This window comes from Epinephelus moara, chromosome 18, assembly GCF_006386435.1.
Source record: "Epinephelus moara isolate mb chromosome 18, YSFRI_EMoa_1.0, whole genome shotgun sequence".
In the NCBI taxonomy this organism is placed as follows: Eukaryota; Metazoa; Chordata; class Actinopteri; order Perciformes; family Serranidae; genus Epinephelus; species Epinephelus moara.
The window spans coordinates 15,992,641-16,010,843 of NC_065523.1; the positions used below are offsets into that span (position 1 = coordinate 15,992,641).

At 42.3% G+C, this 18,203-nt stretch overlaps 1 protein-coding gene across 1 annotated transcript in view; it reads right to left on the minus strand.

Annotated features, from left to right (window-relative positions):
• Positions 1-3,670: 3,670 nt before the first annotated feature.
• The window catches only part of mrc2 (mannose receptor, C type 2), a 38,680-nt gene continuing 24,147 nt past the window's right edge, over positions 3,671-18,203 (minus strand). The window contains exons 11-29 of the mRNA XM_050069670.1: positions 17,957-18,105; positions 14,525-14,742; positions 13,251-13,393; positions 13,062-13,158; positions 12,838-12,967; positions 12,543-12,575; positions 12,247-12,413; positions 11,810-11,978; positions 11,582-11,724; positions 10,546-10,654; positions 10,045-10,211; positions 9,851-9,959; positions 9,523-9,761; positions 9,247-9,409; positions 8,993-9,142; positions 7,981-8,094; positions 7,269-7,448; positions 6,933-6,956; positions 3,671-6,169 (exon numbers count right to left, since the gene is read on the minus strand). Coding sequence (XP_049925627.1) covers positions 5,949-6,169; positions 6,933-6,956; positions 7,269-7,448; positions 7,981-8,094; positions 8,993-9,142; positions 9,247-9,409; positions 9,523-9,761; positions 9,851-9,959; positions 10,045-10,211; positions 10,546-10,654; positions 11,582-11,724; positions 11,810-11,978; positions 12,247-12,413; positions 12,543-12,575; positions 12,838-12,967; positions 13,062-13,158; positions 13,251-13,393; positions 14,525-14,742; positions 17,957-18,105 — 2,725 coding nt within the window. The 3' untranslated portion in view covers positions 3,671-5,948. The remainder of the gene's footprint in view (positions 6,170-6,932; positions 6,957-7,268; positions 7,449-7,980; positions 8,095-8,992; positions 9,143-9,246; positions 9,410-9,522; positions 9,762-9,850; positions 9,960-10,044; positions 10,212-10,545; positions 10,655-11,581; positions 11,725-11,809; positions 11,979-12,246; positions 12,414-12,542; positions 12,576-12,837; positions 12,968-13,061; positions 13,159-13,250; positions 13,394-14,524; positions 14,743-17,956; positions 18,106-18,203) is intronic.

Sequence of the window (18,203 nt, forward strand, 5' to 3'; positions counted from 1 at the left end):
TACAGGCCCAGTTGAATATCAGTAATAATGTGTGGTTGTCACAAAATCTCACGGCACACCTGGATTTCCATCACGGCACCATTTGAGAACCACTGGCTTTGAGCGACCAACTACAGATTGTACTTGTGTATTTTCAAATGCCCATCTCTGCGAACACAAAGAGTAAAGAAGCGGATCGAGACAGCAGGCACATGCAGGTAAAACCAAAACGATCTGCATGGCAAGATACCAGCGAGGTAGGGGATGTGATTTGGGTGAGCGCACCCTTTATAAAAAGCCATTATAAGTACAAAGAGGAACAGAGAATGGACTTGTTTTTTCACCATGAAGAATGAATAAGACTTAACATTAGGTCAGACATTGTGTCAAGTGCTCAGACTTGAGCAATTACAACTACAGCAGTGGGAAAAAAACAGCAAGTACCTGAGAACGCTAGGTTACATCTATGTCCACCTCCATTACTGCTGTTGAACTGCATTTTGCTGCACCCTGGACATTAATCAGTACATATTGTTCTGTAAAGGAGAATTAAACGAAAGTGCCTTGTTAAAAGCATGAGCGCTTTGCTGATAAGCTCCATAGTCTGTCTCATAGATCCTATTTTGGACCAGCAGCATTAAAAGACATTGATTATATAAGCCAACAGCAATTCTGAGGGCAGAGCAAGTTTTTATTAGGCAGCTTCTTTTCAAAAGAGCTCATTCCTCTGCTGGTGCTCAGAGGGAAGAGTGCATGATCCTATTCCTTTCAAAACTCTGAATTCACTTTTTTGCTCTTCTCCTTTTCTCTCTCTCTCTCTCTCTCTCTCTCTCTCTCTCTCTCTGTCTCTCTCGCTCTCTGTGTCTCGCTCTCTGTCTCCCTCCTCCATTGCCAGCCTAACAGCTGCTTCTCCTTTGGCCAGCCTCCAAATGGATGACTGAGGAGAGTGAATGGGTTTTTAATTTCACTTGTTAACGCCACTTTCTCTCTGGTTCTCCTCCCTCAACCTGCAGTGCCAACACTGCCAGATAGGAAGAAAACTTGGAGTGGGAGGAGGGGGAATAAACAGCAGCAGCTTGTGAAAATCACAAGAGCCTGATCTGAACATCAAACCTTCAAATTAAGAGGACATTGATTAGGCATGAGCTGAGCTGTTTGAAGAGTTTCATTCTCCTTTCTCTTTTCTTTTGTTGGTTAATTAATCATGAAGGGTTTTACTCGAGTATCTCAAAGGAGGCGGGAAGGAATGAAGCAGTGATATTGTTCTGTAACTCCCTGAGCAGAGACCTCCGCCGCCGCCGCTGCTGCTGCTGCTGCTGCCTGTCTTTAAACTCCAAAACCCCAGACAGGTGCATTCAAGACGCCTCAGGCAAGATGGCTGCTGCTTTAGCTATGGCTGCTGTACATGTGCAAACAGAAGCCCACAGGCCACCGTGAAATCCTCCCCATGATCCGACCCTTTTCACCTCACGCTGACACATTTACATTACCCATGTGACCTTTCAGTGAGCCATTACTGCATCATCAAATGAGGAAATAAAAAGCAGAAAGCAGTGCAACTGCTGCTGGTAAAGAATGCTAATAAACTCAAATCATTAAAATGAAAAGTAGGCGGTGGAACGGCTTCCAAGAAACATCTCAGGTGGATAGGTCAGGCCTCCTTATCATGAAAGGGAGCGGAAAAATTGTGGCACCACACACACACAGGCACACGCACACATTTTCAAACTGTAAGCAATAAAACATTTTAAATTTGCTTCAGCTGTTGCCAGGGAAACATTTCAATTAAATATGCTTATAAGCTGTCTTTTTGGAGTGCATTCAAAACACTCAGGTAACTAGGAAGCTCTGTGATAAATATTAAGGATGACAAAGTAATAAAACATTAGTACAATTCAGCGAACGATAAATACAACATGACAATTTATTTACACTACAGGTTGCAGCCACAGCATACAAATAATAGTGGGGATGTTTAATACAGCTAGAGCCGAGTCTGAAATTCAACAGACTGAAAAATGGGCTGTTTAAAGAGTAAGTTAAAGTTCCTAGAGGATAGTTTCCACACACCAGAGGCACATTAACAACGACAGGCGGCGGGGCTGTGAAACTTATAAACAACGGCTGGAGTACATAACCCCTGGATGCTTTAAACTGAGTGCCTGCGGCATGTAGTTGGATGAGTTGTGACATCCATCCTAAGTGAGATGGATTACAGAGAGCCAGTTTGATTTGAATAACAAGCAATTTACTGGCTGGGATGTGATGCTGCAGAGGTGCAGGTCTCTGGCAAGAAGAGACCACAAGCTCCCATTACACCAGGTGCTGAGTTTAAAACATGTACTTGTCTCCATGTTGGTGTGCCTGTTTGAACTTAGTCCAGCTGGAAAAGGAGGGGGTGGATTGTGGTGTGTAGCTGCTTTACTCTAGCAGCATCTTATCACATTATTTGCATAAAACCTTTCAACTGTAGACATGATTGCGAACACAACGAAATGCAAATTCTGCCGTTGGTTGCAACGTAAAACTGGCAGGTGTAGATTAGATGAATACCTCTGTAGCGATTTACAGAAAAGTCACAGTGACCTGGGCTGTGAGAGACAAACGGTCAAATGAAATGACACCATGAGCAGCATGTTTCCCATACAGCAGGCAAGGTGTGCCCTCTTGTGGAACAGCATCAACATTGCAGTCCACATTTTACACATCAATTTCCCAGCTCACTGACTTACAAAACTCACAGCAGGGAAAACTTACCCCAAAGTCACAAGCAAACAGATAGTGAACTGTTTTTCTCTCAGACAGTAAACAGGCAACAATTTCACATGAGAACTGACTCCACAATTAAATATAAGTCAAAAAGGTGCAGACTTGAGCAACCTGACTTGGACTCGAGTCAGAATCGAGTCACAGATTTGATGACTTTAGACTTATCTTAACAAAATTTAAAAAGACTTGCAACTTGACTCACACCTAAACACCAATGACTTGTGACTTCACCTGGACTTGATCCTTTTGATTTCAAATCACGTGATACCTTCAACCAAGCCAATTTGGGAAGAGAAAGTTATACACAAGACAAAACTGAAATATACAAAATTCATTCTAGTGCGGTACTGGTTAATAGTTATTTTATGCCGTGAAAGTGTGTCAGCATCATTTTTCTTTTAATTAAGAAAATGTAGCTCCAAAAGGAAAGTGCTGTCTGACAGCAAGGTAAAGTGGTTAAAATATTGTAAATAAAGCATCCACTTGGACTGATGTTAATTTGTTTTATAGGTAGGCCTTTTTTTTAAGTGTCTAAAATACTTTTGCTGTCAACTCTAATTCACAGCAATAGCTGAGCTTCTGGGGTGTCTGTTTCTGCAAACAGGGAGCACACAACAGTTCGGGTCTCAGGAGGATACAATGTAGTAAGTATGTCATACAGATCCACTTAAAAAAAACAAAACTATTCCTTTAAGTTCAGTGCACTTGTTTTAAAAATCTTGCACTCATGATTTTTGTAAATTGAATATATCATTAATCTGTTGTGAAACTGCATTAAATTTGGCAAAAAGTGCGTTATGACTTGTTTAGGACTTGAAATGTGAAGTTAAGGATCTGGGACTTGACTCGGAACTTGTGACTTGCAAAGCATTTACTTTGTTCCAACCTCTGAAAATCCATAAATAACTGTGAAAGCAGAAGCTCTGAGAACATAGACTTTATTTATTTCATATAAAAATGACACAAAAACTTCCAAAAAAAAAAAGTTGAACAGGTGCTTCAGCTAATCTTCACAGGGACAAGAGCCGGCCTGCCTCACAGACATGATCTCCCTGGGGAACACACAGAGGGTCGTACCACTTTCACACCATCACCTCAATCAGCTCACATCCACTGCATACAAAGACAAACCTGTACAGTGAAACCACCAGCAGAGGCCGGGGTAAGCCCGGGACACACCGCTGCACCCTTTACACTCCTCCTTCCTCTCTTCCTACGTCCCTAACTCCTCCTCGCACTCCTCCTTTTTCCCCCTTTTTTCCTCAGTCTAGGTTTTCCTTTTTTCACCCTTCTTCTTTTTGACCCTTCTTGTCCCTGAGTCCTCCTTCTCTGATTGGTTCCAGACGTGCCACTGAGCTCTTCTTGCCGACTCAACATTCCACAGCTGGAGACTGCACACACTGACACACGCACGCACACACACGCACTCACACACACTCACACTTCTTCGTAGTCCCTCTCCTCCTCCCTTCCCCCTCTATCTTAGTCCAACTCACGGAGCAAAAAAAGCTGGGTTTTTTTTCACAGCAGCTCTGTGAGATACCAAAAGCCTCAGACTGAAACGGCTCCAAAGCATTCCTGCAAGCGGAGAGACAGAAATGCACTCAGAGGCAAGAGCTGAGGGGGAAAAGGAAAAAAGAAAAGTTTGAGGAGGCAAATGAACTCTGAAAAATGCGGTCATTACACCGCGCAAATGTGAATGAAATCTTAAAATGACGTAGAAAAAGAATGGAAGGAGGTTTTCTTGAAGGAAATAGTGAATTCACTTTTAAAACATTCTTTGGCTCTCATATATATACAACAGTGTCATTCACTCCAGGGATGTTTTCTTTAGTGGGGCAATGAGAGGTTCAAGTGTTGGCAATTATCCCATAAAAGTAGGAACGTTTCCAAATGTCTTCACCAGTCGTATTTAAGTCAAAACACATCATAAAACCTGCATCATTAAAAAGACAAAGAGAGAAAAATATCCAGGAGATAAAACATACAGAGAAGTGAGCTCCATAAAAAGATGAATCAGACAAACCCCTTTACACGGTGCATACAAAGAGAATAACTGCCCTTAAAAATTGTTGAATCAGCACCAGATGGTGACACGAAGAGCCAAAACAAACAAAAACATGCCTTAAAGGAATGACTAAAGGCAAGCGGATGATTAAGACTGAATAAGCTCGAGATAATGGTAGAAAGTGCCAAAATGTACACGGAGCACTGGAAGCTGAGAGTCAGCCAACCTCCAGTCCTGCAGTACCAAAAAAATAAAACAATGTAGTCTCCTTAAAGACCACCTTTCAATACTAAGTACAGCAACTTAGTTTAATGTGCACAATTCTAGTGTACTGCCCTCAGACGGTCACCACTAATAATGGTCCCTGTCACCCTCCACACATTCACATTTGGACTTCTTCCTCCTCTGCTCGTTCGACAGCTGGTGCTGACGTGTCAGATCAGAGAGGAGGAGAGAGGCAGACTCACAAAAACCACACATGCATCATCAGTATCAGTTCTCTACAGCTGCACAGATCATGACAAATCAATGGGAAGGACATGAATGCGACAAAACAACAAAAACACACCTCAAGTTCAGGTAAATACTGTCATGGCAATACAGAAAAAAAAAATTCAAAAAGTGACTTTGGTCCTGAAGAAGACTGTGGCTATGTATTTAAGAGACAAATGGTTTTAGTTAGGAGTCGATCTGCGGCTGTGATGGTACATTTTTTGCTTTGTTAGACTTTCAATCAAAGTGGGAACGAGAAAGCAAATATACACCAAGTAAAACTTTACATTGGCACCAGGGAAGACAGCGAGGAGTCATTTCATAAAACCGATTTATGTTGAACTTTTCCAGCTGCGATAAAACTGAATTCCCAGTGGATCCATTTATGGCCTTCATGGATGTTTTTGGGGCAAAGCTGTACATATGGAAGGATCTGATTTGTCTGGAGAGACATTGGTAGAGCTGTTAAGTCTTGGCAAAAGAGGATTGAGAAGGCGGGGATTCAATTTAAAATTAAACATCTGCTGCGCTCTACACAGCCCTTCAGCACTTTAAAAATCTTTTTTTTTGTTTTTTGGTTTCAAAAGAGTCAACAAAAACATAAATGCCACAATGTGTATCTGAGTCAGCGCGTTAAAATCAGCCTCTCCTGTTTCAGTTCAGGTCCAGTCCTGGGTTGGGTCGCTGCGAGGCGGCTCTGCTACTCCGCCTGCTCGTTCAGCTCCATGTCTGACACCAGGATGTTCTTCTCAATCTGCTCTGTGAGGCTGGAGTTGGTGCGGCTGTAGCGGGCCCCTTCATAGGAGCCCCGCGACCCAACAGTTCGCCGACGGTACAAGTAGATCACACCGACGATTAGCGCCACCAGCACCAGAGCCGTCACCAAGACAACGATCACAGTGGGCAGGTGGTCGCTTTGCGCTACGGAGAGGTAGAAAAAGGATGCCAGGATTAGTATAATTTATTCACTAGTCAAACACAGACATGTATATTAAAGGGACAGTTCACCCCAAAATAAAAGAATCATATTTTTACACTTACCTGTAGTGCTGTTTATCAGTCTAGATTGTTTTGGTGTGAGTTGCTGAGTGTTGGAGATATCAGCCGTAAAGATGTCTGCCTTCTCTCCAATATAATGGAACTAGATGGTACTCGGCTTGTGGTGCTCAAAGCGCCAAAAAAATACCTTTGTAAAACTCAACAGCAATGTCTCTTTCCATAAATCATGACCCAGTTACTAAAGATAATCCACAGACCTTGTTGTGAGCAGTTTTATGAAGGAACTATTTTCTTTCTTGTGAACTACACACACAAAAGGAAGTGTGCATCTACTCGTAAATGAGAGGTTTAAGCTCTTGACAGCACGAGATGTTTAATGGCATCCTCCTCGGCTAAGTGGTATTTTTGGCTAGCTCAGCGGGGCTAGGTGAGCAATGTTGGGCTTGTTACACTAAAGATGTGATTTAATTCTCATTACTCATTACTCTTGCCAAAAGTAATCAGTTTACTTATTACATCCTGCCAACAGTAATTTGTTACGCTACTCATTATATGACTTGTCCGTTACACCCCACACTGATAAACAGCACTACAGGTAATTTGCATTTTTGATTTGGGGGGTGAACTGTCCCTTTAAGTTTTAAAGTGAACAGAACAGAACATGGCAGCAGGTAATCATACTTACATGTTACAGCTGCGGTTTCAATACCTGCAAATGAAGGAAGGAACAGTTAGTAAAACTGATCACTTTAAGTATTTGGCAGTCATTTTAATAGCACTTGATCTCATCCTCCTCTGGGTGATTTTCTCTCAATGCTACAATCTATTTAAGGGTTTATACGTATGTATAGTTTGTAAATCTCTTTGAGTTGATAAGCCATATTTGATTCATTGATTGGTTTGATAAGAAATTACTTAATTTGCTCTGATCTCTTTGACTAGATCTCAAACTCAACAACTCAACTTGATCTGATTCTGAGAGTGACTGTCTCATGACTGAAGTGGTTGTGTGTGTGCTTACTGCGAGGCAGTTTGCAGATGACTCCGTGCGTGCGATTTCTGCAGGAGCCTGGCTTCCACAGGCCGCTGTTGCTCTGGATCCAGAAACAGGAGTTTGGAGACAAAACAGAGAGGGCCACATCATGCGTCTCCCAGTTGGTGTACGACATCTCCATGTCCTCACTCCACACTAGACCTCTACCTGCAGCAGGAGCACATGCACACACACTCAGAGGAGCTTCAAGCACACTTAAGCAAAACTGTTTCCTTAGTTGTATCTTTAGGAGAGCTAATTTGTCATATCGTGTTCTGCCTGACATCTGTTTAGTCATAGAGGTTTCCAATATAGATTCAGTTCTTCCCATTAGCTTACTGAGTATATTTCAGGGCATTTCAGCCAAATTATCTTATTGCACTGGCAGATAATAATGCAGCTTAATGAATTAACTTTCCTGAGATAATGTACCTTGCTTTATCACATTTTTTTGACACGAGAAAAACAGTCTTAATCAGGTTTCCTCTACTTAATTAATTGCTTTATAATTATTATATAAAAGAAATCAATCTGGTAAAACTCATTAAATTAATAGAATTATCTGCAAACAGAGGAAGATAATTTCACTACAAGCAGCCTCAACATGGATTTTTTTTTTTTTAAATGAAAATCTGAAGGTTATTAAGTTTGCTGCTGTAGAGAGAGATGGAACGGACTGTCTGATGCAACGTTGCTGGACCTTTCACGCTGATGCCCAGCCAAGCTCCATGTGCCTGCTCTGCATAGCTCTGGATGTGTTCCCATACAAATCCGTTCTCCGTCTCATCTAAGATGGAGAGAAGTTCAGCTCCCGCTGGAAGAGAGAAAAATAAAGAAATACACAAGAGATGGGATAAAAAGAGAAATGAGAATTGATCATGTTGGAAGATTTAACAATAGTGCAGATAGTGAATAACACCTCTAAGTTTAGATATATTGATGCATTTTATCAATTATGTTTGCAGGAGAGATGGTCAGAAGTATTGCACTTTATTGGCTTTCAAATCAGTATCATGAACTGTACGAGCAGTAGGGCTGCTCAATTATGACAAAAGTAATAATCATGATTATTTTGGTTAATATTAAGATTATGACTACTCAACAACTTTGAAAACATCATGCATTTATTGAGCTTAAAACTTCTTTTTAACTGTGTATTTTCCTTAACTTTAAATATAATTCAACTGAAAATCAAATAAAAAAGTAAATGTACAAAAATTAATTAAATAAATAAAATAAATAATATATCATATATAAATGTAAATACAGCCAAGAGGAAAGGGAGAGACCCTGCGCTGCTGGCAGACGAGCTCTGGTCTGTGATCACTCCAAGCAGCATGCATGGTCATGAATTACAATATAATATGATTGAATATATTTCAGACTTTTTCCCTGATGGTCTGAATAAGTTGCCAGATTTGTTTTTAGTCGCTTTTTAGAAATTAAGTCACTAAGAGGGTCTGAAAAGTTGCTCAACCTAGCAATAAAGTTTACAAGTTGGCTGCAAAGGCACTGGATTTTTGACACAAGACAAAATGAAAGCATCCGTGTGAAACGGAAAATGGCACAAAAATTGAACCTCAATTATCTTGTTATAATAATCGTTGGAAGCCAAAATCATGATTGAAAATAAAATTTGACCAATCAACCAGCCCTAATGAGCAGCACAGCAGGAAAACAGCAGAGGTGTGAAGGGGTTTCTGAAACTCTACCTTTTTTACAGGATGTGCGAGCATCCTGCTGCAGTCTAAGAGTTTGCAGGTTGAAGGCGTAACAGTGGTTTCTAAAAGGCACCCACGCCCACTCTCCCAGAGAGTGAGGGCACTGGCCGGGGTAGATCCACTCGTGAAGCACAGGCTCCTCTGGCAAAGTAAAAACAGCAGAAAAGATGTTTTCAGTGATTTGTTATTTGCATTTGTGCAACAAGTTAATTGGCAGGTATTGCTGTTACATCACACACACATACCACCAATCTGACAGATAGCAGCCTCCAGTTTAGCCTCACAGGAAGTCATAGTCCACTGGCCAGTAGTGGTCATGTGACCACATCCAGCCGTCTGATGGGGCTCCCCATCTTTCCAGTTTGTATACGACAGTTCTTCTTCACCCAGCCAGGTGAAGCTCCGTCCCTGGAAACATAAAAAAAAGCTGCTGTTAACTGCAGTTTCCCTCAGCCTGGAAAACACAATCGCACTTGTTGACCTCTGTTAATATGAGATATACAGTAAATTAATAGGCTTACTCCATAATTGTAGATACCGATCCAGGCAGGCCGGCGCAGGCTGTTGATCAGCAGTGTAAGGTAAGCCTGCTGGTAGGGATCCCTCACCATGGCCAGGGTCCCATTCAAAGACTCACAAAGGTGCAGAGCCCCGGTCCAGTCCAGACGCTTCTCCACAACCCGGTAAGTCACTCCACCCAGTTCCACAGGCTTTGACAGGGAGGTGGGGATAAGAGCCGGGGCCGGAGGGATACCTGAGTCTGAAGAAACCACAAAGTCGTTTGTTTGTGGTGCAAATATTCTTCACTTTTAAAGCAGACATCGTTGCGGTTATTACTCAATATCACACCTTGTTGCCTCTGACAGAGGAAGCCATTACTTTCCATCTCACAGGCTCGCGAGGCCCACATGCCCGTGTTCTTCTGTGGGTTCCCATGAATCATTGCCACACAGTTTCCCTGAGAGGTGACAGTGAAATGAGAACAGGAACACGTCGAGGGCAAAAGCATGACACATGAGCTGATAGGTGAGTGCTGTGGGTACCGGGGTCCTGTTGTGGTGTGGTCCGCTGTTGTCGAGTGGCTCTCCGGGAGCCCAGTTGGTGTAGCTGAGCAGGCTGGCCTTGGCCCACTGGAAATGACCTTTAGAATCTGAGGTCAGGCCCACCCAAAGGTCAACACTGGCATTGCGAAGCAGGGTGGTGACAAAGGCTGTGAGGAGAATTGATTGCATCAGTGTGCATGTGTGTGGTGAGACTTATGAGACACTTATAAACAGTGATAAATATGGGAATAGGTAAACACAAACATGAATATCTAAACCACCTAAGTATCAGGCAACTGACTCCTATTATAATAAAGTGACTCATGATATCATACTGCGACTCACAATTACAAATCCTACACATTTTTTACCATGTAAAATAATTATAACTAAAAACTAAGTCATCTACATTCGAGCAGAGAGGTAAGCTCATTAACTTTAGTTGGGTCCGGCACTGCTTCCCTGCTGTTAGCTGTGCCTGCAGTATTCTGCTGTAATTACCTTGCTCCAAATGATTGGACACCACTGCCAGTACACCTCCTTGAATTTCACATTTCAACTTGGCTGCAGACCATGTGACTCGGTCTGGCTGATCAAATACTCTGAAACACTGCAGACACACCAGATGTCAAAGCAAATATCAACAAAACAAGACTGTTCAGGTTTGGATGCTTCACTGCCTGTATGCTATACTTATTTGATGCATTCTAGACATCCTGCATAATTTAAACAATTCAACACAATATAGTTTCATTGTGCTTGATTCTTGGGGCCAGATGTATAAACAATGTGTACGCACAAAGCCATGAGTACACCTTTTCTCTAACCTAAACTGGTAATGTGCTCACCTCACACAGATTTCAGACCAGGTATGATTCAGTTTAACATGATAAAAAGGAGAATACATATGACTTGAGAGACAGGTAACATTTTCTTAAAGTAGTTTTGACAATATCACAGTTTGTGTTATCATTTTTGCAGGCTACATGACGGTCTGTTAACTGTCAAAAGCACATTTAGAAAGTTCATCCTAAATGATTTATGAGTGATGGATTTCATCATTAATCTTATTTACAGTTCCCTGTTTGTGATGATGATTGAGATTTTTTGCAGAAACATGATGAATTCATGGTACAAACGCTAAAAATATCCACAGCTGTGCGTAATGACAGCTGCTCTGGCATCGTTGGAGAACCTTGCCGATGCGACACAGTCAGTGACATTGTACTTTCTTTACTGTATTTCTCAGTGACAGGTCTAATGAGGGGTGGAGCGGGCACAAGTATCGGCAAATAGATCTTTAAGGGTTTCTACATCTATTTATGGCAAACTGTGGGAGTGGAAATGAGGCTCGTGCACATGTGCCCAGCACCACTATGATTGAAATTTATAAAACCAAATCAGGCCTACACATGGCTTTATAAACCTGACCTAAAGAATGCATGTGCATATTTTTGCCTTTGTGCGTACACACTGTTTTAGTCGTGAATCTACACACAGTTTTATACATCTAGACCCTGGTGTGCTGTAGCTCTACCTTATGTTGATAGGAGGACCATCCGTCAGGACAGCCTGCAGGTGGGTGTGGGGATGATGGAGTTGGAGGAATGGTGCCTGTGACATTCACTCTCTTGCAGATGTAGGGCAGATCAGAGTGGCACTTCTGGTCAGCCCAATCCGCTGTTTGGGAGCGGAAAATACAAGCTCATTTTGTGTACTGCATTTGATTAAGTCTCCTGAGGTCTCTTACTTTGGCTGCTTTTACCTTTGCTGGCGGCCAGGCGGACACATTTGCGATCACGGCTGAGTGGGTGCGGCCTCCCGAGAGCCCAGGACACATAATTGAGCACAGAGTGGTCAGACCAGCGGAAGCGGCCATCATTTTCATAGGTGTGAAGCCCCAGCCACCAATTATCACCCTCCACTTTCACCATCTGAAAATGAGAGAGAGACTGTGATGGGGCATGTCGAGGCCACACAGACGTTCTGGAAGGCAGGGCTTGCCTGTTGCAAAGGCTGCCAAGCTGAGTATAGACACAATAATTACACAGATCACACACAGGTTGGTGCTTGTTAGGTATTTCCGAGAGTTTTGCTCTCATAAAGCTGGATTGTCTGCTAAATCATGAGTAATTAACTGCATTTTTGGATTAAATTAACTCATACGAGCGATGATGGACTTATTGATGAAGTGTGCAGTACCTCGCGTAAAGTGTTGGCCAGGAAAGCTTCTTCCGCTGCTGAGTGGACAGACGCCAGCGAAGAATCAAACCAGGAGCAAATTCTCTGGGCCTGGTCCCAAGTGGTGCGGTGGTCAAAAAATTTATACTCAGCCTCCTGGAAGCCAATCCACTCTGGTGAAGTGGCGCCTGACAGATGAGGGATGAGAGGAGAAGGAAAGAAAGTCAGGAGACATAATCGCAAGGTTTTGATATAAGCCCTTAGGAGATCAGCTCAGTATGCGGAGAGAAGTTCAAAGCTAAGAAAACAGGACTGACCTTCAGAGACGTCTGGTTCCTTCTCAACAGTACCTAAAGACACACACAAGATAAAAGTGTATTCAAGACATCCAAAGCACAATGAATAAAAAAAGGGATGTAAGCTTGAGAGACTTAAAGAGAGATGATGCTGTAGGTGGAAACGGGTGTTTCTAAAGAGGAACAGAAGATGTGCAACATGAAAAAGAATACAGAAAGCAATAATTCCAAAGTATGATTTAAAGATGTGCAAATGTACCAACACAGTATTGGGATTTCTACATAGCTCTAGAGAAAATGCCCAGCATTGTTGTACCTCTGGGGATCTTGCAGATCCAGTCTAACTCAGAGTCACAGTGCATGGCCAGCCAGGTCATAGTGCCCAAGTCTGCTGCAGCACATTGCCGGATGTTGTAGTAGTAGCGGCCAAAGTTCTGGTATGTGAACTAAGACAAAAGCAAAGAGCAAACAGATTGTGCTTCAAGCATTTTTTTTACACAGCATCTGTACATCGTTAGGCCACATAGTGTCTTCACTCACAGCCAGTCCATCACTCCACTTCCAGCTGCCATTGTCCATTGGGTTTCTGCGGTTCAGCCCGATCCAAAACCAGTGCTGCTCATGCTCCTCTGACTCCCTGTAGGGGGCAACATCGTCATCATTGTCATCATCTATCATCGTTATTATCATATTACGTCTCATGTCACCTGGTCAGAGGTTCACACCCACCCAAAGGCCTCGTGGAGGACCTGCAGAACGAACTGCTCCTCATCAGGGCTGGTGATACTCAGCAGGTTGGCTCCGTGTCTCCGGCAGGACAGGTGAGCCTGCAGCCAGCTCAGCTTCTGCTCCAGCTGGGAGGAGTGAAACACCTGCACACAAGTGACAAAGGTGTAATAAATTGTCTGATTAAACATACAAGTAGTATTAACAGTAATTTCTATAAACAGATATCCACATATGTATGCAGAATCTGCAGGCAGCGGGACAAGTTTGTGGTATCAGAAGCACTCTAGTGTTCCTTTGTAGTAGTTGTTGAGTATTGACCAATCATGTTTGAGCGGGTTTTTGTTGCCAGCAGGTAAACAGTCTGTGTGGAGAGCAAAAGATGCGCAACATACTGGCTGAATACAATCTCTGAAACCAATCAGCTAGTGTCTGAGCTATTTTTCTAATTTATCTGTATTCATATGCTGATATCAGATTATAAAGATTAGCCAGGACATTGTCTGGGCCAAGCAACAACAACAACAATAACCAGCGCAATGAAGAGGAAGTCTTGGCTGGGATATCTGTTCATGACCAGAACCCATGAAATATTGCCCATTGCCATCAGTGGCTTTATCGTCATCAGACAAGATTGTATTGTGCCCTATAAAGATATGCCTTTCTCACAGTTGAATAACAGTTGAATGCTATACACTATATAAGCTTTAGAAAATACAGTTTTAGATATGCCAAATGTTACAAATATCCAATTTTCTCTGGATTAATTTACATTAAAAAAAGTGATTCATTTCAGTTATGAACGACATGCAATATTTGTTTCAGCGTTTCATAATAAATTACTTCAGAATTACGTGAACAAAGCATATCTGTTAATAATAGAAATGTAATTAAACCAACACAGGAGCAATAAAAAATGAGAACACAGAATAAACCCTAGAGTCTATCTGATGAAACTTTATGAAAGTCCATCCTCTACATGTAGCTGTAATATTATTAACAGACTGAATAAAACACTTGAAAAGCATGAGGCTAGATTATTTTTCACTCTGAGGAAGCTGAAATTTGTGTTTCCAAATCACCTTGAAAGCATTAGTTATTCCACTTTGTAAAAATCATATCTACATTCCGCACATTCTAAAATGAGAAAAGGGTAATTAACTACTCAAATATTAGCCAAGGCCATTTTAGAATACAAGACTGAATTAATGATTTAATGAAAGCCAAAGTGTGACTGTGGTGATGGTGTGAGACTGTGAAACATCGCTGGGGTGAACCTTGTAACAGTAGCGCAGGTTGCTATTGCTCTTCCAGCCGCTGGGACAGGCGCCGCTGAGGCTCGGGGTGGGCTGAGGGGCGGGGGGCTCGGGGCTCAGAGACGTGTCCTGGTTCTGACGGCAGATGAATTTCGCCTTCGATGACGCACACTCCCTCACCTCCCACAGACCTGTTGCGAAGCCCGTCGCCATGGAAACGCAGCCGCCGCGGACTTTGACTGAAATAGATACAGGGTGAAATGTAGGTGAGTGGAGAGAGAGAGGAAGACGCTGCACTGATGAAATGTGTGGAAATAGAGGAAAGATGCGGGGGGTGGGGGGGGGGGGGGGGGTGGAGTGTGTGGAAAATGTGATTACACATTTCTTATTAGACAATTATGAGTGTCGGGTGCTGCATTAAACTTTTTTTCTTAAAACAAGGGCAACAGAAACTACAAATGTGGTAACTGTCAACACTTTCACTTCACTAGCAAAACCAAGACATTCAGTCACCCACACACTGGGAAAGTGTTCGCTATTAAAGATATTAACTCATGTGAAACCAACAATGTGAGATACCTGATGTTATATTATCCTGTGGACTTGATACACAGGCAAAACTTCCAGACTCCTCAAAAACAGTCTCAGAAGACAGATGTACCATCAGAAACCAGACCAAAAAAGCCCTGTGGTGTGATGTGGTGAACCACTTCAGTGTAATGAACCACACTGTTGCCTCTTTCAGTTATACTGGAAGAAAACAGGAAACATGTCCAGCTACCAGCAACCAGGGTGCAGACATCAACACCCTTCTCTTGAAACAAGAACTAGTCAGAAACTAAACTCTGAACACTGTGTCACCTAAGGGTCTCACTGAGGAAATTAAACATTCACTTGTTTGGTGACTCCCTACACCCACTACTTGTCAGTTAGATCCTTTGTGTATTACTTGTCATTTGGTCTCTCTACTGATGGTCTCTGGCTGTAAGTATTGTACCTTATATAGGCTAGGAAAGGTAGAGACACCTCTTAAGTAGTTTCCCTTACTTGATGATGGCCTATTAGCTTGATGGTGGTTAAGGACACCCTAATGAGTATCTTCCTCTTAATATATATATATTTTTTGTACATACACCGATCAGTCAATGCAATGTTCTGTTGGGAAACCTCGGGTTCTGACATTCATGTGGTTGCCACCTGACATGCTCCACCCACCTGAACACCAGTGCAGAACAGGAAGGTGACAAAGAGCTCAAGGTGTTGACTTGGCCTCCCAGTTCCCCAAATCCCAATCTGATCGAACATCTTTGGGACGTGCTTGTACCCCACCTCACATCATTCAGGACTCACAAGATCTTTTATTTGGTTTACTTGGTCTGTAACGGTGTTCAGGTGGGTGGAGCATGTAAAGTGGCATCCACATGAATGCCAGGACCAAAGGTTTCCCAGCAGAACATTGCATTGTAACAAGATGATCAATGTTAACCCCTTCACCCACCAGTGGTTTTAATGTTTTGGCTGGTGGCTGGGGATGTTTATTGAGTGTTATCTTACAATATTGAATGCAAAGCTATGTGCGCTATATATTAGTCTGCTATGATTCGATTTTGATTCTACTCAATTCAGGAGTCTGTGATCAATATGAGGCGATATCAATAAATATCCTCATTGTCACTGTCTTGGCTGCTTGGACGGAAATAGTGACACAGATGTGCCATGGGAACTTCAAAATAGAGGTGTCTCTTAAAGATGATGATATGTATTGAGTTTTTTCACTTTATGTGTGTGTGTGTGCGTGTGTGTGTGTGTGTGTACTTGTACATGCTATCTAGTGAGGACCAAAAGATGCATTATAGCAACAGAGTAAGGACATTTTTGCAAAGTGAGGACATTTTGGCTGGTCCTCACTTTTTCAAAGGCCTGTTTGAGGGTTAAGACTTGGGTTGGGGGTTCAGGTTAGAATCAGGTTTAGGTTAGGGTTAGGGTAAGCATTCAGTTGTGATGGTTAAGGTTAGGGTAAGGGGCCAGGGAAATCATGGGTCCTCACAAAGATAGAAGTACAAGAGTGTGTGTGTGTGTGTGTGTGTGTGTGTATGTTTACATGGATGTGTTTGTTGATGTAATATATGCATTTTCTATGTCACAACAGTCACTGGGGTTGTATGATTGCATCATGTGACTATATTGTATGTATATCTAAGATGGCACCGTGCACTGTCAACTTTAGCAGTTGTGCTCAAAACGTCACCTAGGTGTAATAAATAAGTGGGCACTGGAGACTTGCAGTGTGCGAGCTGTTTCATATTTCGTGATCTGCTCACTTTCCAAACAGCACCTGCTCTCTTTTGTTTGGATATGTGTGCATTCTCCTACTTCAGCATTTCCTGTAAACCCAGTCTGGGCTCTATTTCTCTATTTTCCCTTATGGATCCTCTTTATGAATCATATTTTAAAAAAGTGGTGCACCAGAAGTGGAGTTCTCCATGACGATATTGTTTTATTTCAATATAAAGACATCATTCTGTAAGTGTAATGCTCTTTTATCGCATAGAAATACTAGGGCTTTTCTCCTATCACATCATGATACAATCACAGGCTTAAGAACATTAAAGAGAGCAAATAGAGATGTTGGATTTGAACTGTAATCTCTGCTACAACTGGGCCTCAGGTGCAACCTTGGGTGTTGAATTCATGAATATCATGAGAATATAATAAGGGTTCATACTATGAATATTGTCATCCAACAAAAACCCACAGATTACTGTAAGTTAAACATTTTCAGAAAGGTCCTTCAAACAGACAAGTCAACAAGCGCAACAAACCTCAGCTATAATCTGTGCAGAGGTCAGGCAGTTCATATCTTTGGATCTATCGGTGACTGTAAAGCCAGAGGACTCGCCCACAACTGTTTTGTGCGCCTCCAGGTCTGGTTTAGAAATTATGGAGAATCCATGATAGCCTAAATTCTGTTTGCTGCCTCATTCCTGTGGTGCAGCAATGACTATTCATTTGAAGTGAAAACTCAGTTTACAGTATCCTCAACAAACTGCTCCAATTTTGATATATTACATTTAAATCAAAACGTACCCTCGCTGGCTGGTTGACTGCTGCTGATAATTTTTGCAGATTGTCAGCTAATCAAAGCTACTTTACGGCCAAATCAGGATATCAGGAGATGTGAGTCTGTATTTTGGCCAAAGCATAAAACACCTGGGTCTGATCCAGTTTCTTCTTTGTAGATTAAATCCAAAAATGGCTCTAGTTCAGAATAGACCTCATGTTGGAAATTTCCAGCTATAGAAGTGAACCCATCATCGCAACAGAAATGAAAGGAATAGGTAGTGAAGATACTATAATGACCCCAATCTGGTCATTCTGTAATGCATTATCAGATAATATTTGCAATTCAATTTGTGATTAAGCCCATTCAAACATGACATTTGTGACCTGCACCTGGCTGGTCGCGATTCCAGTTGGTGTAGGACACTTCATCCTTGCTGAGCCAGTGGAAAGAGCCGGGGCTGCCCTGGTCATTGAGGCCGATCCAGAAAGAATCACCAGAGCGACCGAACACCAGGCTGTTGACAAATGCCTGCTCGAACCTGTAAAGATTTAAAAGGACTTTGAGAAAGGCAGCACTGACAAAACACACTGTGATGTCCGTGTGTGTCGGTCAGGGTAAGTGTGCATTGCTGTACAC